The sequence below is a fragment of the Nannospalax galili genome, unplaced genomic scaffold (assembly GCF_000622305.1).
Source record: "Nannospalax galili isolate Female #2095 unplaced genomic scaffold, S.galili_v1.0 scaffold321, whole genome shotgun sequence".
Lineage (NCBI taxonomy): Eukaryota > Metazoa > Chordata > Mammalia > Rodentia > Spalacidae > Nannospalax > Nannospalax galili.
This window is the reverse complement of record NW_008345972.1, coordinates 2,145,794-2,167,875: the sequence shown is the minus strand read 5'-3', so window position 1 is coordinate 2,167,875 and position 22,082 is coordinate 2,145,794. Positions and strand designations below refer to the sequence as shown.

The 22,082-nt window shown below is 47.0% G+C and overlaps 1 protein-coding gene across 1 annotated transcript in view; it reads left to right on the top strand.

Annotated features, from left to right (window-relative positions):
- Positions 1–21,779, top strand: part of Adcy1 (adenylate cyclase 1) — a 127,613-nt gene extending 105,834 nt beyond the window's left edge. The window contains exons 15-20 of the mRNA XM_008842188.3: positions 1,024–1,140; positions 2,088–2,234; positions 2,771–2,869; positions 6,094–6,208; positions 8,323–8,447; positions 12,411–21,779. Coding sequence (XP_008840410.1) covers positions 1,024–1,140; positions 2,088–2,234; positions 2,771–2,869; positions 6,094–6,208; positions 8,323–8,447; positions 12,411–12,713 — 906 coding nt within the window. The 3' untranslated portion in view covers positions 12,714–21,779. The remainder of the gene's footprint in view (positions 1–1,023; positions 1,141–2,087; positions 2,235–2,770; positions 2,870–6,093; positions 6,209–8,322; positions 8,448–12,410) is intronic.
- Positions 21,780–22,082: the final 303 nt, after the last annotated feature.

Sequence of the window (22,082 nt, the reverse complement as noted above, 5' to 3'; positions counted from 1 at the left end):
GACAAATCAGCCTTAGGAACAGGCCTCTAAAGCTGAGTGACAAGATACTGCAGCACAGGAAATCACCTGCCCTGCTTTGTGTATCATATGTAATATGTGCCACCATATGGAATTGGTCCACGGGTGGCACTGTGGCCTCCGAGCCATAGCCTTTGGTGACAGGCCCCAAGCATGAGGGACATCATGGTATTTTGTCTCTACCAGGAATTTGATGTCTATAAATGATGATATATACATAGACTTCCTCAAGCCGAACTCCTTTAGAGACTCAAGCTTGGGAGTGGAGATATATACCATCTGTCTGTGAAAGCTGTGCCATTCCTCAGGCCATGGGACCCTGCTAGGAGTACACCTCTAGTCTCATGGTGGCCCATGCATAAGGCCATCCCTGCCATTTCTGTCAGCTCTTGTCAACTCTCTAGGGCCCTAGTTCTTGTCAAGCAAGCTGGTATTAGGCTGCTCCTGCCATCCTCTTTGCAACCCTTAGGCTTCACCCCCTGCTACTGGGTTGTGGGAGTCTGTGCTCATAGGGATGAGCTCCTGGATGTAGCCCAGCTCAGTTCCCACAGCATTCTTGTCTCAGTACCAGAGGTATGTGAGCTCTTCTGGAGGCAAGAAGATTTGAGGGGGTAGTATGGTGCCCCAGGGAGGTATCTACGACCTGGTGCTGGACCTTCTGGGCAGAGCAAACAAGACGCCTACCTGGGGCTGGTGCAGTCTGGAGTGGACATGTCATTCTGAAAGAGCCACCGTGACTGATTCCCAGGAGGTAGTCAAGAGCCAGGGGAATTGGGGCCAGGTGACCCTGGAAATGGGGTAGCCATTGACCACCCATTGAAAGTTCCAGTAGGTGGAATAGTGAATCCTTCAACCCTGGATTAAGACCCTGGTCCCTGTGTCTGGTGAAAGGAGAGTGCCTTGTTGGCCATCTGCTGCAGTCCAGTGTCAGTGATCAGACAGGTTTCATGGTGGGAAGGAGAGGGCAACATGCATGGCTGGGAGTCATGACCTGTGAACCCCCAGGCAGAAGAGGAGCGTGATGACATGGAGAGGGTGAAGCTGGACAACAAGAGGATCCTCTTCAACCTCCTGCCAGCCCATGTGGCACAGCACTTCCTCATGTCCAATCCCAGGAACATGGTGAGTGCCTGGCCTCACAGGGTCTGCTGTGTGGTAGGGCTTCCTGGTCTGCAGCTGGACTTCCAGCTCAGCATGGCCCTCTCTGTGGGCCATTGCTTCTCCTACACCTGGGAGCCTGCTTTAACCATCACTAATCCCAGGATTCAGTGGTTCAGCTCCTTGCCTGGCCTCCCTGCCCATTCCCTAGTGCAGGATGAATTCTGGGCCACCAGGAAACTTGGGGGCCCAATGTTGACAAGGATGCATTGTTAGCATTTATTTTCCCTTTGATCATGAACTAGTACATAGTGTTCATAACATACAGGAGAAGGAAAATGGGTTTTAATAAACCAGATGTAGTGAGGAAAGCTCCTTTTCAAGTTCTGAACATTTCATGTGAAGCTTCCCTCATAGCCAATTTTTGAGCAATATATACCTAAAAAGCAGCACATGCCTGTCTGTGTAGCCATTGTTACATCTGCTTGAAACATTTGGAGATTTTCTTACTTCTCTGTTTGGTATGGTTGGGTTGGTCATAGCTCCTCACAGCCCTACCTGCTGCAGTTACTAGAGCCACTGACACAGTGCAAAACAAATGCTTACAAAGGCCAAGGTTCAAAAGTGAAGAAATCCAGATTGGTTTAAGGTCCTAGGACCAGTGCTTTGTCCTACTTTGTCCTGAAGCAGCTAACAGTGTTTTTGTACACTTCGCTGAGTTCTAGAGCCAGTCAGTGTATGGCTTTTCTATGATCCCCTATGTCTGCTCCCGCCTCATTTTGGTAAGTTAAACAAGGAATACAACCACATGGGCTTTGCCCATGCATGTGTGTTGCATGCTGGAGCCCTCGGGGCCTATTCCTTTAGAAGCAATTGTGCCCACAGTGGCCTGGCCCATCCCCCTTCTGTGTGTTGTGCCACTTGGCTGGCCATTCCTGGCCTGGTAAGGCTGACCCCTTCTGCCCTTGCAGGACCTCTACTATCAGTCCTACTCCCAGGTGGGTGTCATGTTTGCCTCCATTCCCAACTTCAATGACTTCTACATTGAGCTTGATGGCAACAACATGGGAGTAGAATGTCTGCGGCTCCTCAACGAGATCATTGCTGACTTCGATGAGGTGAGGCTGACAGTGCCATCCACTAAGGGGATTGCAAGGATGTCCGATTGTGTAACCAAATCCTGCTTGTGTCCGCTGTGACACATTCTCTTTGGATGGATGGGGAGAGGCACATGCATTCTTGTCTCCATTTGGGTGCAGGGCAGCTGTGGCAGTTAAGGCAGGACATCTTGACATTAAGATAGGGACCAGGCCACCGGGCAGGGCTTGGACAACTACTGTAGCCAGGGCTGGGCAGATTTCCTTTCCAGGTGGGCAGATGTCAACATCCAGGTTCTTTCCCAACTAGACAGTGTCTGCCCCATCACTAGAGACCTCCTCCTCCCCAGTGACCGTGAGCTTGGCGTCATAGACAGGGATCTGCTCTATACTGTTCCTCCATGTTGCTTCTTTCACACATAGTCCCAGGCCCAAAACAAACAGAAGGGCTGCTGTCCACAGTTTGATGGTCGCCTCTGCTTTGTTCATGGTAGGTGATGACAGTGGTATCATCCTAGTGTTCTGTGACATTTAACAGTGTTGTGTTTTAAACAAAGCTCATGGACAAGGACTTTTACAAGGACCTAGAGAAGATCAAGACCATCGGGAGCACCTACATGGCTGCAGTGGGGCTGGCGCCCACAGCAGGAGCCAGGGTAAGTAGTGTCCAGGCCACTTGCTGGGGGCTTGGGCCTAGTTCTGCTGCAGATGGATCTGGGACCCTGGGTGGGCCCTGCACTGGGGTTGGTTTCCCTGCATTGAGTTAAAGAGAAGATCCTAGGCTAGCTGGCCAGTGGCTGGTTCCTTCCAGATACCATCTCTTAGGAAAGCCCTCAATCCTGACCCCTTTCTCCCAACTGCCTCTCCTTGACTTCTGCACATTCCCTTTCCTCCAAGTCTTGAACCTGTGAAAACTCTCCTTCCCCAAGGCAGAATTGTAAATATGAACATTAATATTTTGGGTAGATTTATAGCTACAAAGGAGATTGGTTCAGCAATTTAACAATCTCCCCAAACAGAAGTAAGTCAGCAGGCCCAGGTACATTTATTGATGAGTTTTAACAAATATTTAAGGAAAAGTGTGATACCAATCATCTCCAATCTCTTCCAGAAGATGGAAGCAGAGGGAACGCTTCCTGACTTCTAGCTCATACCCTGATACCAAATCTAGACAGAGGCATCACAAGGAAGGAAAATCACAGACCAGTATTTGTCATGAATATAAATGTATAAATTCCTCCTCAAACATCAAGTTGAATCAAATAATAAATGAATTCTACACAAGGGCCAAGTAGAATTTATTCCAGGGATGTAAGGCTGGTTCAACATTCCAAAGTTAATTTGTGAAATTCATCATATCAACATATGAACCTATAAATTGATGCAAAAATTTGATCAATTTGATTCTATCCAACAACCTGAATAAAAATTCCTGAATAAAAATTAGTAAATTTGGAAATGAAGAATACTTCTCTAACTTGATAAAAAAACATATGTAAAATCCCTACAGCTTAACATTACACCTAATGGAGAATCCTCCCCCTACCTCCTAAGATCAGGAGTTTTGCAAGAATGTTCTTTCTTACCAGCATTATTATTATTATTTATTATTATTATTATTATTATTTTATTTGTTAAAGACAGGGTTTTGCTGTATAGTTCAGGCTGAACTTGAACTCACTGTGTAGCCCAAGTTGGCAGAGAATCCCAAATAAAACTATGTTTGCTTGCAGATGACATAACCATATAGACAGTTTCAGAGAACCAAAGAGGGGAAAGAAAGCATTCCTGGAACCAGTGAACTAATAAATTAGTATAGTGTGGTGTCACATACACGGTTCATACATTAAAGTCAGCCTATGTACTAGCAGTGGATATTTGGAACTTGAAATGACAAGCATAATGCCATCTTTATTAGATGAAGATAAAATACTTGATATAAATCTAATGCATTTTATACAAGACCTATATAAGGAAAACTATTCTATATTCCTGCATGGGGAAAATGACTATTGTTAAGATATCAGGGCTTATAAACTTGATTTGTACATTAATTCAATCTCCATCAAAATTGCACCAGGATATCTCATGACATCCTAAACTTATACTGAAAAACAAAAGACCCAGAAGAGCCAAAATAGTATTGGAGAAACACTAACTAGATAGCTACAGCAGTTGTGGCAGCGTAGTGTGTTGGAGAAATCTCAGATTAATCAATGGAACAGAATAGAAAGGCCAGAAAGCGACGCATATAACTGTGTCCAACTGATCTTTGACAAGTGAACAGAGGCTATGCAGTGGAGAAATGACAGCCCAGTACCTTTAGTCAGGGCATATCCACATGCAGAAACATGAACCAAGGTAAAGATGTTATACTCTTCACAAAATTATTTCAAGATAGGTAATTAACCTAAATGTAAAATAAAAGTCTATAAAGCTTCTGGACAGTAGCATAGGAGGAAATCTAGATGATCTTGATCAAGTTTGGGATGATTTTTTTTAAATGTGTGTGAATGTTTTGCCTGCCTGTTTGTAAATGTTCTCATGCTGTACAGAGGCCAGAAGAGGGCATCAGATCCCCTGGGACTTGAGTTATAGATGGTTGCTAGGCACCACATATATGGGTGCTGGGAACTGAACCTGGGTCCTCTATAAGAACAGCCAGTTCCTGGAATGATTTTCTTTCTTTCTTTTTTGGATTCAATTCAACACCAAAAGCATAATCCCTGAAAGAAAAAGAATTAGTAAATTGAATATCATTAAATGATAATTTCCTACTCTAAAAGATACTGTTAAGAGAATGAAAAGTCGAGCTACAGGCTGGGAGAAAGTCTTTTGCACACTGTGTATCTAATAAAGGATTTATATTTAGAATAAACAAAAATACCTTTAAAATTCAACAATAAGAAAAATGCTAACTTAAAAAAAAAAAAAGGTGGGTAGCCTGAATAGACACCTTGTCAAAGATCCACAGAGGCACATTCCTCCATAGTCTCTGCTTCAGATCCTGCCTCCAGGTTTCTGTCTTGAGCTCCTGCTCTGGTTTCCCTCAACTATAGACTGTAACCTGTAAGCCAAATAAACCCTTTCCTTCCCAAATTGCTTTTGGTCAGTGTTTTATCACAGCAATAAGAAAGTGAAAACAGCATGAAATAACCAGAGTGGACCTTAACACTGACTACAGCTTTTGATTGGTAATAATATGCTGATATTGGCTCACTGATTATAACAAATGTGCCACCAGATACAAGAAAGCAGCAGTAGTGAATTTTATGCGGGGGAGGGTGCTGCATGAAACACAGTGTCATCTGCTCAGTTCCGCATAAACCCAAAACCATCCAAAAATAAAGCCTGTTCAATATTGTTTAAGAACATTCGTTCCCGATATTGGGAACAAATAAATGTCTTGTATAAATACAAATTAGAATGCTTCCAATTGTCACTGTTTCAATAAAAGCGAGGGCTTTGTATTCTAGACACATACACACAGATCTAGTGTCAGTCTCCAGGAAGGGAGTTGGTGCCCCTTCCTGTTTTATGTCTGTGGTCATTTACAAAGTGTATTGACAGCATTGTCCAACCTGTGTCCTGCTCCCAGTGGCTGTTCCTCTCATCTGCAGAGGGACATGGCTAGACTAGCATGGCTTTGGTCTGGTTTCCAACTATGGTCCTAATAAGTCACAGTTTGGGCAACACCCTGAGTCTCCTACTGTAGAATAGGAGGATAAATGTGTCCCCAGGAAGGGACCAAAAACACCTGTGATTTCCAAGATTGCTATGTTTTGTAAGAATTAAATCCCAGTCCCAAGACCTGTGCAGGTGCCCCACCCCACTCCTGCCCTGGCACTCCACACACCTACTGTTCTCTCTTCACACTTAGGCGAGGAAGTCCATCTCTTCCCACCTGAGCACACTGGCTGACTTTGCCATTGACATGTTTGATGTCCTGGATGAAATCAACTACCAATCATACAACGACTTTGTTCTCCGAGTTGGTAGGTGACTTTGAACTCATCTCTATTGTGATGGAAGATACATTTCCTACCCTGCTGGGAGCAAGGTCAGCATAGGCTTCTGGTCTCACAAGAGGAAGGTGGCACCGCCTAGGGGCACACAGGGACATAGGGGCAGTATTGCTTGAGGACAGCTTATAGAAATGCCATGTTTCAGGAAGGAACTTAGAGTCAGGATTCATTGTGCAGCTCATGAGACACATTAGGTCTCTCTACTGCTGCTGAGTCATTCAGAGGCACCTCTGTGACCTCAGTCAACTGGGGATAGGCTCCTCTGTTACTACCCCAGTGGCTGGGCTGAATCATGCAGGACCCTTTATTGTTTATTATTTTGATGTTTTGTTTTGTCTTTTTGACAGGGTCTCCCTAGCCCCAGCCTTCCTGGAACTTACTATGTAGACCAGGCTGGCCTCTATTTCACAGAGCTCCACCTGCCTCTGCCTCCGAGTGCTGGGATTAAAGGCATGCACCACCATCTTGGGCATGCAGGTCCCCTTATGGGAGGCTTTAGAGGGAGCCCAGCTTCAGGGCCCAGGCAGCTCCTTCTCTGGTTGTGAAGTGACGAGGGAAACTGTTTCATGTCCAGGCCTCTTTCTTGTGTTTACAAAGCTATGATTTTCTGGGGAATTTTTAATCCTGTTATAAACTCACCTTTTATCTGAGATATACATAGAAAGTTTGTCAGAAAATTTCTTGCTAGTCTAGAATCCAGTTGGGTTAAGTGTTTATGGTTTTCCCTTCCTCTCATTCCTTATTCCACACCTGTTTTTTTCTGCCTAGTCAAGGATACCGTTAACTAGAGGTTTGTGGCCACATTACAATGCAAATATCTAGTGCCCTTGAAATAGCTCTTGGCTGTGCTTTTGTGTGATAGGAGATGATCACCTTCATAGCAGGTGGTGTCCTAAGAAACAAGCTCTGTTGCAGCATCGTGTCTCTTGACAGCATGGACAGAGAGGCATTGGCCTCTTTTCAAGTGGTCAGCCTCCTCCTGGACCTCTGGTTCTGATCAATACCTGTACTGATGTGACCAGATACAGATTGGATTTGTCAGAGATTCTGCTTCCCCCATGCTGGCCTCTGGCTAGTCCCACATTTGGGCTTGATGAGGGTTCTTTATGACTTAAGGCTACTCTACCTGGATGTAGGTATCCAGGATTGGTAGAAGTGGCTCCTAGCCTTGTCTGACTAGCCATTTGAGAAATGACCCTTAGGGGTCCTTTCTGGTCACCCATGAGACTCCGAGGCTGGTCTCTGAAGCCTATAACCTCAGGTTAAGTGCAGAAACATTGCTCACAAGCCCAGTGGGCAGATGGGAAGTGACATCTGCTGAGATCAGGCAGCCCCTTGGAGGAGCAGCTGCGTATGGTAGATGTGCACCAGACATCTCACTAAGGCCAGAGCAGGATGGCACAGAGCATCTTGTGCTCCCATTTATAGAGGAAGAAACCCAGGCCCAGAGAGGGTGAGCACTTTGCCAAAGCTTTCACAGATAGCAGCAGACATGAATGTGCCTGGACCAGGTATAGTAGTCTTGAGCTGTGGAGTGTCCCTGAGGCCAACTGGACTCTGAGCTGTGAAAGGAGAGGGGCCTCATTTCTTTCCCTCTGGACATCTAAGCTTATACTTAGAGCTAGGACCCATACCCTAGCAATGTAGCTTCATGGCTGCATTCCAGAAAAGCTAGGAAGCATCTGTAACTTTTAGGGGGCAGAGGTGTATTTGGAGGTACACTGTGGTCACAGAGGCTGTAGAACCAGATTCTTGTTGGCTCCAGAGCAGGACTCCACATAGAAGCCAAAGTGACAGGACCTGGGGCTTTTCTTCAGGGTTAGGAATCACTCTGATGTCCAGTGCTGCTGTAGGTATGGTGGCCAGTGCTGAGGAGCTGCCTGCCAGCCCACCAGGGGACCCCTGTACCAGAGGGGATTGCTGCCACCTATGTGAGGCTGAAGATTCCTGCTTTAGAATGGAGCCTGGCTCTAGATGACTCCAAACAGCACATCCTCTTGACCAGGAACAGCATAGCACACCAGCAGCTGAGGTGTGCTTTGCTTTTCCAGCTGCCCATAGGCCATGCTGTGGCTGTTTTCTAGGCATCAACGTTGGCCCTGTGGTGGCTGGAGTGATTGGCGCTCGAAGACCCCAATATGACATCTGGGGAAATACAGTCAATGTGGCCAGTCGGATGGACAGCACTGGGGTCCAGGGCAGAATCCAGGTAAATCACCCAGAAACTCCCAAGACACAGGTGAAGAAACTGAGGCATTGGGGATTTAGGGTGAGCCCTAGGTCTGTGGCCAGCAAGTGGCAGGGCAGATCTAGCTGTATATCTCAGTGTCTGCTGTTGGATCTGGAAAATGCTCCCGAGCCTGCAGACTGCTTTTACTATTTAACATTTTTTTCATGCACCCTTGGGGCTACTCCCGAGTAAGCAGAAGGAGAATTAGGGATCATAATGAGTCAGGGCTTACGCAGTGGACTAAAGGCCTGGCTTCTCAGCGCTCTTCCTTGTCTCAGACCTGTGGTCACTCTTCTGCTCTCATGGGAGGGAAGAGATGGTTCTCATGTGTTTGAAGGACATGATGCTGGGCACACCCACGACTTCTGGGAACTTCATTCAGGTGGGTGTGACATCTTCTAAGAGCCACTGAAAGGCTTAGAAGGTAGTGGCTTCTGGTCTTCATAGTGTGGAGGAAAGACCCAACTTTTAGGATTTTCCTGAGAATAACATGCGACCTGGAACTTGGATGAAGCTCTGTGGATAACATGGAGCCTACAAAGAGCTAACATGGCCTCCTGCCACCCCACAAGAGAACTGCAGCCTTGGATGGCATCAGAGGGACATCCTTATCCTGACACATAATTCCTGGCTTCAGGACCTGTGGGAACAAGGGCAGTGAACACAGGACACTTAAGAGGTAGGATAGGTCCTTCATGCTGTGGCTAGGCCCTGGCCACATAGAGGGTTGTCTGACTCCATAGTTCTCATGGAATTGTGTCCCACTGAGTATTGACCTTTCAACTTACCATGAAGTCTCCATCACTCCTCAGCACCGTGAGGTGCAGGCATGTGCCCAGTGTTTAATTCCAGGACCAAGTTCCAGTGCTCCCTGAGCAGCTCTGCACTCTGCATTGACAGCGTTTCTTTAATGTTCATCAGATTTCTTTTAGTTTGGTAAAAATCTACATAAAATGCACGATTTTCACCATTTAAGTAGACAGACAGTTAGCACTGAGCACCCCTATAGTGATGCAGCTGCCACTGCTCCCCTCTCCAAGACATGTGTTTTCACCTGGACAGTATCCTTAGACTCCTCAGTGGGCTCCCCCAAATCAGTCATTCTCGACAAGGGAGACTCTTATGAGAACCAGTCCACGTTTCTCTTCTGTTTCTGTGACAATATATTCTGGCAAAAGTAACTCAATGAAAACTAGTGTTTATTTTAGCTCACAGTTCTAGGTACAGTCCATTGTGGCAGAGAAGTCAAGTCAGCAGGAGCTTGGAGCAGTTGGTCACATTATACCTACAGTCAGAAAAAGAGAGCAGTGATTCACATTTGCTGGTGCTCAGCTCAAGTTCTCCACCTATACAGGCCAGGCCCCACTCACAACTAAGATGGTCTTCTTATATCAATTAACATCATCAAGACAATCCCCCACAGGCACGTTCAGAGGCCCTTTCCGCAAGTGAGTCTAGACTCTGTCAGGCGGACAATATTAGGTATCACAACTCTACCCCTTGTCAACTTGACATTCAGACACATTACTTTTAAGCCATAACTTTCCATTCCTTGTCCCCATAATCTTATGACCTTGTTAAAATGCATTTATTCCCATATCAAAAGTCCCCACAGTCGTTGATAGTTCCAACACTGCAAAATTCCAAAGTCTTTTATAAAATTAAGAAAACGTTACATTTTTCCCAACACACTGTGGCACAGAGTAAACATGCCTATTTCAAAATGGTAGCAATGGGGCATAGCAAGAAACAGTTATACTGAAGTAACTGGGCTCCAAAGTGCTTGGGTAGCCCACCTCTCTAGCTCTGCTGCCCATGGCACCCGTAGATTCTCTGTGTGACCACAGCTCATCTAGCCAGATGTTGTACCCTGGCATCTCAATATCTTGGGTCTCTATTGCAACTGAGGTTTCACCTTCACAACTTCACACAAGGGCTTCCCTGCAGGGACTCTGACCTTGTCACACGTTTCCTGGATTCAGATGCTCACCATGACCCACTCAATATTGCATTCTCTATGCCTTCAAAGCAGCACCACATGGATAGCACTGCCAAGCTGTGCTGCCATCTTGAGAGAGAGCTTGGGCCCCCTGGACCAAGAAGCATCAGCTTCTGTGTTCTGATCCCAGGGAACACACTCTCTTAGGAAGTTGCTTTCAAGGAGCAGGGAACTCCGTTGACATAGGCTTTCTTCATTTAAATGAATTTGGGTTTTCACAAGATGGAGTCTCTAATGGGTAGGCTGTTACCTTCAGGGAACCCCTCTCATCATCTCAGTGGTATTGGTATTTTTAGCAATTAGAGCTGCTTTCTCACCATCAGTCTGAATGCCCTCCTGTCCTTAAATTTCCCCTGCAGAACAAATCAGTCCGTTATCTTTAAATCCAGCTTCACTTAAGTGCTCAGGAGCACAAGCGAAAAGCAGAATGAAGACAGATTCTTGGCTGAGATATCACACAAATGTCCTCTAGCCCAGTTCCTCATAGTCCTTGTTCTTTTCTGAAACCTTATGAGTTGGGCCACCATAGTTCACATTTCTCTCAACATTCCTGTCTTCCAAGCTTCTACTAGGACAGACTGACTATTAACACCTCTCCCAGCATCCAATGGCTTTTGTCACCCAAAGTTGCAAATTCTTCCACATTGTAGCTGCAAAAGAGTTCCAAAGGCATAAGAACTGCATGGTCAGGTTTATGAGAGCAATGGCCCCACTTCTTGGTATCAGTTTCTGTCTTAGTTTCTTTTCCTATTGCTGTGATACAATACCCTGACAAAGCAACTGTTTGAGTCAGGATTCTTTAGTGGAACAGAACTGATTGAATACATATATGCATATATATATAAATATATATATATTAGGGAAGTTAATAGTTTGGTTGACACAGTGTGGTCTGGTAGTCCAACAATGGATGTCTTCACACTGGAGACTCTGAGAACCTGGTAGTTGCTCAGTCCACAAGGCTAGATTTCTCAACAGTCCACATTTAGGGTGGGGCTTCCCACTTCACATAACCTGATCAAGAAAATTCTTTACAGATGTGCCCAGTAGCTTATCTCTTGATTCCAAATTGAGTCAAGTGGACAACCAAGATTAGCCATCACAGAGTCCCACCCTGCACCCAACTAGGTCACTGCCTGGAGCCAACATTGCATCTTTGTTTCTAGAATCTAATCTGAGCCTGCCTGTGGCCCAGCTCCTCCACAGGCATGACTGCCTACATGGCCTTCCTCTCCACAGGCCTCCCTGATACATACAGGGCCTCTGTCCTCCCTCTGTTTTCTAGGCTTCCTAGTGCCCAGTGTGATATGGGGCACCCTCCTCAGCTCTGCCAGAATGGGAGAAGGGAGCTGGAATCAATTTCATTGTTTGAACATAAGATAGGGGAGGGGTACACACTAAGAGACAGGGAGAGCGGTATCTTCTGCTGGTCTAGGTCTGTGCCATGGAGAAAGTCTTTCTCATACTTAATCTGCTTTTGACTTACATTGTGAAGCAGAGATTCTTCAGTTTCTTCCAGCAATTCATCTTTGCTCTTTGCATGCTTGTGACCCCACCACCAAGGGTCCCATCCAGTAGCTGCACCCCTACCCTAGTAGCTAAGGGTGCCATTCCCAGTTGTGAGGGTGGAAATCCCAGACTCTACCTTGCTGAGGTACTTGGAGCTCCAGGCCAGGGAGCCCTCCCACTGGGGCTGGTTCCACACAGCCTGGCCAGTGTACAAAGAAGCCACAGTGGCTCACTTGGGGCCTGCTGCGACCTTGGCTCCACTGTGGATGCCCTGCTTACCAGGTATGGAGTGGCTGCAGTAGGGCTGGGAAGCTTTGTCCAGGTGCTGCCAGGTTTGGGGATCAGGATGGGAGGTAGAATGTGGGGAACCCCTGTTCCAGGGACCTCATTATTACCCATGACTCAGAGTAATGCTGGCTTCTTTCCATCAACAGGTGACTGAGGAGGTCCACCGGCTGCTGAGGAGGTGCTCTTACCAGTTTGTATGCCGAGGCAAAGTCAGCGTCAAGGGCAAGGGAGAGATGCTAACATACTTTCTAGAAGGCAGGACTGATGGAAACAGCACCCACAGCAGGTCTCTTCGCTTGGAGCGGAGGATGTGTCCATATGGGAGAGGAGGAGGCCAGGCCAGGCGGCCCCCATTATGTCCTGCAGCTGGACCCCCGATCAGACGTGGGCTCCCCCCAGCCCCCACAGGCCAGTATCTACCATCCACAGCAGCAGGGAAAGAAGCCTAGCGGAGCCCATGGGCCACCAGAGATGCATGCAGGGCAAGAATGCTCCAAGGTAACACAGGCCACCATGGCTCCAGCCAGGACCAGCCAGAGCAGCAGTTGCTAAGTGGCTGGGCTGGAGAGGGAGCATTGTCCAGATATGGCCCGAGAGCCAATGGGAGATATGCCCAAGCCACCCCCTTGGGGATATAGGGAACCTTGTCTCTTCCTAGTGGACCTGGCCATATATGGCTAGTGTTGGCAATGGCATTGGGACCTTGGAATTATCTGCCAGGGTCATAGCAAGGGCTGTGGAGGTTCAGCTGGCAGAACAACAGAGGAGCCCACCATGACTGAGTACCAAGTCAACCTGGCTGTGGTAGGCCCTCGCTAATGGGTGGCTCCAGCCCTGGGAAGGCAGCTTCAAGTGCCAGATGAGGAGGTTGGTCCTGCTGGGCAGGGCCATGAGAGCTGGGTTGTTCATGCCACAGGCACAACACAGAGCTGGTCAGGCCTTGAACAGGATAGTATGGGAAGAAATGAAAAGCCACCTCTCGCTGCATGACGAGTGAGGCTGCTGACTTTCTTCAAGACCGGCTTTTGCTAAGAGCCAGAGGCGGGCCTTCTGGAATCCACAGGAGGATGTGTAGGCCCACCTCTATCCTCCTGACCTGTGCATCCTCCCCCAGCCCCAGCTGCCTGCTGGCTTTCAGCTCCTGTGACAGCTGGACCCTCCTTTATCTGTGTGAACTCTATTCATTCAGAGAAGAGGGGTGTATGCTGTTTTGCCTTCTCTGTGGTGTCTTGAATACTGTAAGTTTAACAAGAATCAAGCCTTCATTTATGCTGAGTGATTGACCCGTCATACCTACAAAGCAGGTTTCCTTGCTAGAAGACATCATTTCTCTGGGAGTTAACAGAGTGTGCGGTCCCAATTCCAGTTGCCTCTTCTCCAGAGTGCAGGAAAAGAGACTGTAGTTGATTCTCTTGACACCTGCGACCTCCCACTTCTGCATCCCAATGACTGCAGCTGGATGAAGACTGTGAATGTTGTGGGATAGGAGTCTGTGAAAGCTGCTGGGAAAGAACTAGCCCGAATAGCTAGATGAAACAGATGAAGCCTGGTTCCTGGAGATGCTCAGCCTCACTCACAGGAAGGGAGGCAGCTTGGGCATGCAGATGGGCATGACCTCTGCCAGCCTGCTCATAGCTGTCGAGGTTCATCTCCTCACTGCCCCTCAAGGGCTCTTCCCCTTCCTGGTGTCCCAGCTTTTTAGAATAGGACAGACTTCCCTGGAAGGGTGCATAAGTGGCATCCCCGGTCCCTGACTCAGTTCTGGCTCAACTCTAAGGCTGAGACCATGGTAACTTTACAGGTCTGTCAGCATCCATCCCTGGGAGACTCAGCTGAGTCTAGACTCAGGTCATGTGTGGGTAGGAGGAAAGCTTTGGGTAGGGGAGAGCTGGAGACTTCATGCAAAATCTCCAAGTACCTGAGGCCATAGTCTGTAGGTGCTTGGGCAGGACTGTGATTGTACATTCTCCTTTGTGGGCTGGACTGACATTTTGTGACTGGTGGGCAGGATGTCTCCTGGTACCTTCTGAAGAGGGATTGTGACCTATGCCCACCCTGCTTTGCTGCCTTCCTCATGAGACCAAATGCATTCAGGGTGGTACGGTCATAGTTTGCTGCTTCTCTGGCACCTTGCTCTGGCCAGAACTCAGATTTGGAGCCAGACTAGCCTCAGAGCCCCACTGCAGATGTCAGAGTTGGACAGCAGGTAGCTTCACCCTTCTCCTGGTCATGTCTGGCTCCCGTGGCCTGGTATTTTGGCATCACTGTGTAGGTGAGTGAAGCTGAGGGCAGGGTAGAGGCTCCGGGGTGAGGCTTTGGAGCCTCTCCCACGGTCCACATGAGCATTGGAGAGTACAGCTCCAGGTTGTTGGAGGGCTTTTAAGGACAGGCAAGTCTCTCTGATGACCCAGGGTCCATATGAGCCAGAACAGGGCCAATGCCTAACTAGAGCACCCAACTACCCACCCTTTTATGGCTCCTGCCTCCTCTCTGCTCCCGTGTTTTCCTATCACTGGGGCAAATGGCTCATCCTCATGGGCTTCTTTTCCACTAGGACTTTCTCACTTGTCTGTCTGTCCTAGCCTGATTTGAAGCAGTCAGTTCAGACAGGAGCACCCTGAGAGAATGAGTATACTGTGGTCCTGACTCTGCAGGCTGTGGGGCTGCCTCTCTCCTGCTGGGCTGTGGTGCTGTCCCTGGACCTGTAGACCTTTAGGAAGGACAAAGAACTAGCACAGCCTAGACCTTGGGTTTCCTTAGAGTGATTTCTGAGCTCCTAAAGCTACTGCCCACTTGGACTGTCCAGGTTAGGAACAGAGAATTGGGTCCCAAAGATGTCCACACTTTAGTCCCAGCCCCTGTGGGTGTGTCCTGTCCCATAGCCAAGGAGCTTTACCGAGGGAAGTAGGGTATGCACTGAAGGATGAGAAAGGATTCTACAATAGGCTTGGTGCAGACTCATGATGCTCTGAAGTGAACAGAGGTACAGAAGGGCTGGGAGACGTGTGAAGCATGCACAGGACTGAGTCCTCATTGCTGACTTGAAGATGATGATCCACAAGACCACAATGCAGAAACTGAATGTGAGGACAACCCAGCTCTAGCCAGCAAAGAAGCAGGGATGTCACTCCGACAACCAGAAGGAACTGAAATTAACCACAGCCTGAGTAAGTGGCAGACAGACGCATCAAAGCCACCAGGGAGGAGGCCAGCCCAGTGATGTCTGGTTATGACCTGTGGGACTCTGAGCAGAGCCAGCCCCAGACTGTTGCTCTGTGTAATCACATGTGTGAAAAATCATGAGATTAGATGGATGCATGGGAAAAACCACCTAAGATGTCCTCAGAGCAAGAGGAAGCCACCTTATTGACATTCCCTTCTCTGGGCATAGAACCGTTCTGAAGTGGGCCACACAGGAGCCTTGGCTGGGTCTGTACTTCAGGGGTGACATCTCCATCATCAGCAGTTCCAAACCCGCCCACTTCCTGTTCTGTCAGGAACCATATGCAGCCATAATGTTCCTTGGGGTTTGGTAAAAACAAAACAAAACAACTTCCTTTTTATTTGTGATAAAAATGTATTATATTGCCTTATTTATTTTTAATCTTGTACAATATTTATGTACAAATGTTAGAGCCATTTGAGTAGAATTCTCTCTAAATTATTTAAGATGCTCTGTAAATAGTGCACCAGTTACAGGTGCTGCCTGTTGACTTGTACCAAAAATGAGGAAAAGCCCAGCACCCATGTCAGCCCCCACTTGTGATGCTGTGGCCCCTGGGAAATGACCCTGTGTGTTCCCTTCTCAGTCCTAGCATGCCTCCCGTGCCTGACACTGTAGAGTAGGACACAGCCCCAGAATGCTTCCAAATGTTTCCATGGGCCGTGCCAGCCCAGGCCAGTCCACTTCTGGAGTGTCCATACCTACAGGTGGACGTCCACCCACACCCAGCAACCAAGTTGCCAGCCTGTTTTTCTCAGACTGCAAAGCCACAGGGCTTCCAGACCCATTCTTTCATAGAAGCAATAACCATAACTCTATACTGTAGAGACAAGTCTGGCCCAAACAGATTGGTGATTCAGAAACTACCCATGCATGCAAGCTGTTTGTGAAGGAATGTTATTTGCAGCCACCATCCCTCCCAGAAGGCCCAGCTCTAGTCCCTCAGTTCCTAGATCCAAGCTTGGTACTCCAGACAGCTAAGCCAACCAAGCCAGCTGCAGTCCTGGACTTCACACTATTGCTTACTAATGGACAAAGGCAAGGGTACCCATCTGATCCCAAATCTATAACTCTCCTTGAATTGCAATGCTAGCCTCATGTGACCAAGGGTGATTAGTTTGTTTCATCAGTTGGAGCATTAAAGGGTAACATTTCAAGGCTTGCCTGTGGAAATGCCATTTAAAGAAAATGATGGCACACTCAAGGTTATGCATCTCATCTTTCACAGTGTTGTTTTGGGGTGGAAGAACTTTTGGGACAGAACACCTGTTTTCTATGGGGGAGGATGGAACCCCTTGAGGGTCTGGCAGGAAGGGCTGGGGAAACCTCTATCCTGACTGTCATAGAGGATTCATGCCTTGGGCTTGACTGGCATATGTGGGTAGCTGTAAGATATTCTGTGTTTTATTTACCTGCATTTGAAGGAAGCTGTGCTATAGTCCTAACAGCAGCCTGTAGAGACTGGCTTGCTTTCATGGGCTGCTAAGAGGACAGCAGTTTGGATTGGGAATCAAGGAGGTACAGAGGTTTCACTTGGTTCTTGCACCCTCTGCACAGTGGGTTCTGGGACTTCCCAAGTCCCAAGGTTCTTGTTCACAGCCTGTACAGGATCTATGTCCAATGGATATGGAGGGTTTATAGAGCAACCGTGCACATAACAGTGGCAAGGAAAGGGCACACTTTACAGATACTGTGCACCTATCAGCCCTTCGTATGAAGGGGTTAGCAAGAAGTGATACTGATATTTACATTCAGAAAATGGCTGCATATATAAAGTAACCCCCAGAACCTGACTTGTACATGTTTTTTTAATGGCTTCAACTTAAAAATATGTGTGTATGTGTGCATGCACGCACACATGCACGCATGCACACACACCATTCTACCTTCTCAGAGGTGATTGGAGTTTTTAATAAAAATGGTTTTGTGGAATTGATAAAGAACAAGTCTGGCAGCTTGGATGTTGTGTGGGCTTTGATCCCGCTTCCCTGGTTGTAGTTGGCTTTGAACTTTCACATAGCAGGTTTAAACCAGAAGTTCCTTATTTCCATTTACAACTCTAGGCTTGGCAGTGAGTTGGTGGTAAATATGTGTGTGGTTTTATTTCCATGTGGAATCTTGGGGTTGGTTTGTATTCATGGCTCCTTATGCTGGGGTTTAGAGGAGCTGTATGGGGTAGACTTAGATGCAGGAGTCTGCTTGGAAATGTGATAGGACCCAGAGTTCAGCAGGCAGGATTGGAGCCATTCCCAGCTGGCCTGGGGGATGGGTAGTTAATCTCTGTCTCAGGCAGAAAGAGGTCTTGAACCAAGAACTGAGGCGCCTAAACTATCTTGCATAAGAACTATTCTGAGCTCTTAGGCACCAGAGAGGAAATGTGGTCAGATGTTCACAGGAGACAGAAGGGTGTGGTGGACATGGATGTTCTCTGGCCTTCAGTGGCCCTGACCCCTCATGGTGACTATTTGGTTAACTGGTGCCATATGGGCTGAAATCAGTGTCTCGGCTGAACTTAGCTAGAGGCACAGGGCCTAGAGCCCAGGAGCCTTTTTAGGAGAAGACTGAAGGTGTAAGACCAGGTCATAGACACCCCCTTCTGGAGGGCAGGGTGGGGACAGAACTGAAGGAGATACTCAAGATGGCTCCTGTTGCTCACTGGAAAGCACACTTCTGCTAGTTTGATTTACCATATGTGGAGTCAGATGATCTGGGGTGGTCAAGTCCTATTACTGGCCAGTGACAGCTGCACACGGGCTCCTCCTACTTAGAAGCCACAGGCCCTGTGATGCTTAGGGGCCCAAAGGTGAGGAGCATGCATTAGCAACTTCCTGGCTGTTTCCTCTCACAGGGTCAGCTACCCAGTGAGCACAACCCTGCATAAACACAGGGAGCAGGCAGGTCTTGGTGCCCTCCAGGCTCTGCCTTCCCTCTAAGAACCCAGGGGACACCTTGGAGTATTCAGATTTCCTGCCTTGCCCTGCAAGTTCACACTGTAGTAAATAAAAGCCAGGAATAGGATGTGAGATTTGTCACTCTGTGGTCCATTGCATAAATGCCACAGATCCAATTTCAGATGCCACATTCTGTCACTAAACGATTGTCTAAGCAACATGTCAGCATGTCATGACTAAGACGTTTGGTCTTTTTAAGTTTCATTAACATTTTAATCCACTCTGTTACACATATACCAGATCTGGCCACTCTTAATTCAAATCCATGTGTGTGCCTATGCACATGTGTACCTGTCGTATACAATGTAAGCAAAATAAATATTTCTTCCTGAGGTTAAGGTGATTCATATAAGGGATAAAATTAAAGTTAAACATAGACAGCTGACTGTCACTTGAGACATTTGGCATCCTATAAACCAAGATAGCACCTGACCTTGGGATGTCCACACATCCCTGAGTGACTGTCCACTAACAACTGCTGAGCTCTTTGATTTCTCTTATAAAAGAATCTCTATAATATTAGCACTCAGGTCCAGACATAGACTTGTTGGTCTATAATAGACTCCATTGGTCATACTTCTTTTTGTCTGGTTGGTTTGGGGGTTTGGGCATATAGAGAACTTTGTAGTAATCTCAAGATAAGTGCCCTGAAACCAAGTGGTGACAGCCTCAGGCACCATGAGCCCTTCCCTGCCCTCCAGGTTACAGGAGCTTTCTTGAGGGCCTTCCACCTTCCACCTGAGGGTACCAGCTGCTGTCTGTTTGGGTGGTGCAGCCACAAGAGCAAGAGTCAGGCGGCCATTTGGGTTGTGGTTTATAACTGACTGGACAAATACCTTAAAATTCAGAAAACTGACCACAGTAACTACTATCTAGCCTGCTGTCATGTTCTCTGTCCTGACAGATGTTAGTCATTTTAAATCTAATTCCTTCATCCTTTGTGAATTTTCTGAGTTTTCTTCAGCATGTCAGTAGATGTGCTATGTCCACAGTCCATCACAGGGAGAGCAGTCACCATTGTCCAGTTAGTTAACAGTCTCTTGGGCTCATCGCTATGAGGATAAATTGAGAAAAATACTCATTACTGGTTTTGGCTTTATAGTCCCTAGGCACCTTCTGTGTGCTTCACCTCCCTCCATCCCTCCATCAGTCTGTGGAGGAATTGGTATAATTCAACTCATGCAGTCCAGCGACTGTGACCCAGGTGGGGTGGGGCTTGAGTATATCATACAGACCTGACAGGCAGGGCCAGACCTCAGCTCCTGATCTGTCCTATCACAAGCCTTGTGTTTTCTATTACAGTTAGGGTCTCTTTGCTAACATTGACATGTGTGAGAACTGGGGTGCTTTTGATGGAGAAAACAAGCTTGTCCATGCAACAGTACTTGCTTAGTGTGGTGCCAGAGGCCCTCACTAAGGCGGTCCTTTGTGGGCAAGGCTTGCTCTGTCCCCCGTACTTGGAGCCTTTGACCAAGTGTTCTATGGCTCTCTAGTCCTTGGTTTCTTATTGCTAAATTAGAGCCATATAATTTCTTTTGGATTAAGTTGCATTCCTCCTCTGACACTCAACAAGAAAGTCAAATACCCACCTGCAACAGTTCCCACTGGGCAGTGTCATACTTGATATTCTAAAACTTTTCAGAACACAAACTGTCATTGTGTCTAATAGAACCTTAAACAAGGACTATTTTCTGAAAGGCCTGACATCAAATAGGGACAGAGAGCAGTGACACTCCCATAGACCTCAAACCACACACACACACACACACACACACACACACTTTCTCCCATTCACCTAGCCAGCCTGGCTCCAGTTGCTGATCAGGAATTCTATGACCTTGGGGAAGGCTGTAGGTTGTGTTTGCTGTTACTGCACATATTTTCAACACCATAGAGCCATTACTGTGTCATATGCTACTGATGGGCACAGCCTTTCCAGGGATTAAAGGGTATTTAGAGAGATTTTCCCAGGAGAGTGCAGAAGGCAAGGAAGGGATTACAATAGATGGTGAAACGTTTGGCAACCTTTCAAGTAAAGATGCCCCAGCTGCCTTCTGGGTTCCCAATGATACCAGGCAGCATAGACTTGAGAAAGCTGGTTTTCAAATCATTTCCAGCCACTTATTGATAGAATCAATGTTTCAAGAGAAGTGATATCCAAGACTAACTCCTAAGAGGCTTATGAAATCTCTTGGGCTTAATATACTCATTGCAGGATTGTCTCCAAGAACAGTTGCAGGTCACTAGATTTGCCTGCAACTACTAGATTTGTGGGCAACGACTTCCCATGGCATTGCAATGGCAAGTTGACCCAACAGCAGCCAGAACTTGTTTTCTATCTCCCACCAGCAACCTCTACTCGGCCCCAGGCATATGAAGCACAGGTGTCAGGGGACTGCTCCCATATTGTGGGGATCCCAAGGAAACCCCTCTTGCTTACACCGGCAGTATGGGCACAACTGGCCACCAAGAGCACACATGCCTGAGGAGGAGGGGCCTGCTCTGTTGCCTTCATCCCTGTTAAAACTGAGTATATGCAAGCCATTTGCACTCTAGAACCGCATGCCATGAAATTCCTAATCGTGTGCACCTTAGTTTGAATTTGAAATTGTGCAGCATGCTCAAAGGGACGGGCTTAGACTTGCTGGAGGCAGAGCATCCCCTAAGCCAGTGCCAGATCTTGTGGAGCCTGAGCTTCGAGTGGCTCCAGCACTTACTGTCCACTGCCTCCTTTTAGCCCACACTCCTTTTCCTACCAGCCTCTCAGTTATGCTAATTGCTCACCAATTTGCACAAATGGGGAATGTCATTATACTCACACGACTATGTCTTAGCAGTAATTCCATCTTGATTTAAGGTAAGCCCAAGCCCACTTCTGGATTTTCTTACTAAGGAAAAGGCCTGTAAAGCACCTGTGTTGTGTTTATCAAGAAAGCGTTGAGTCCCTTAGTGGGATGGAGGGTGCATGGGCGAAGGGGTCATTTTCTCCCACAAGCTTAACTCACCAGAGGCTACTGTAGCTGTGAGAACACAATGATCATATTCAGAATCACAATAACTCAATCTCACTGGGTAACCTCTCACGATAGATTTGTATAATCAATACGGGTCTATTTTTATGTCAACTGAACACTGTAGAGCACCTTCCAGTCTTTTTCAAGATTGTTAAATTGAGAAAAGTAATTGAATAATTTGTCCTATTTTTATTTTAAAAGTGAATGGACTGAAATGTTAATGTGAATGTACATTTCTTAACTGCAACTTTTCTACTGAGTGTTTGCACTATTACACTTTCTGGAGTCTTATTTAACAAAAATAAAGGAAAAAATTGCTTGACTAAACTCTGACTATTTTAATTGAAAAACAGATGGCTGTGTGCATATTTTTAAGATTTCATAGCCGGGTGTGGTGGCGCACACCTTTAATCCCAGCACTCGGGAGGCAGAGGCAGGTGGAGCTCTGTGAGTTTGAGGCCAGCCTGGTCTACATAACAAGTTCCAGGAGAGCTGGGGCTACAGGGAAACCCTGTCTCCAAAAGACCAAAAAAAAAATTTTTTTAAATGCTAATTTGTGACCATAACTCGGCCATAAAAGTAATGTCTTCTGAAGATGGAACACAGGTGCTTCCCAAACCTATCTGGAGG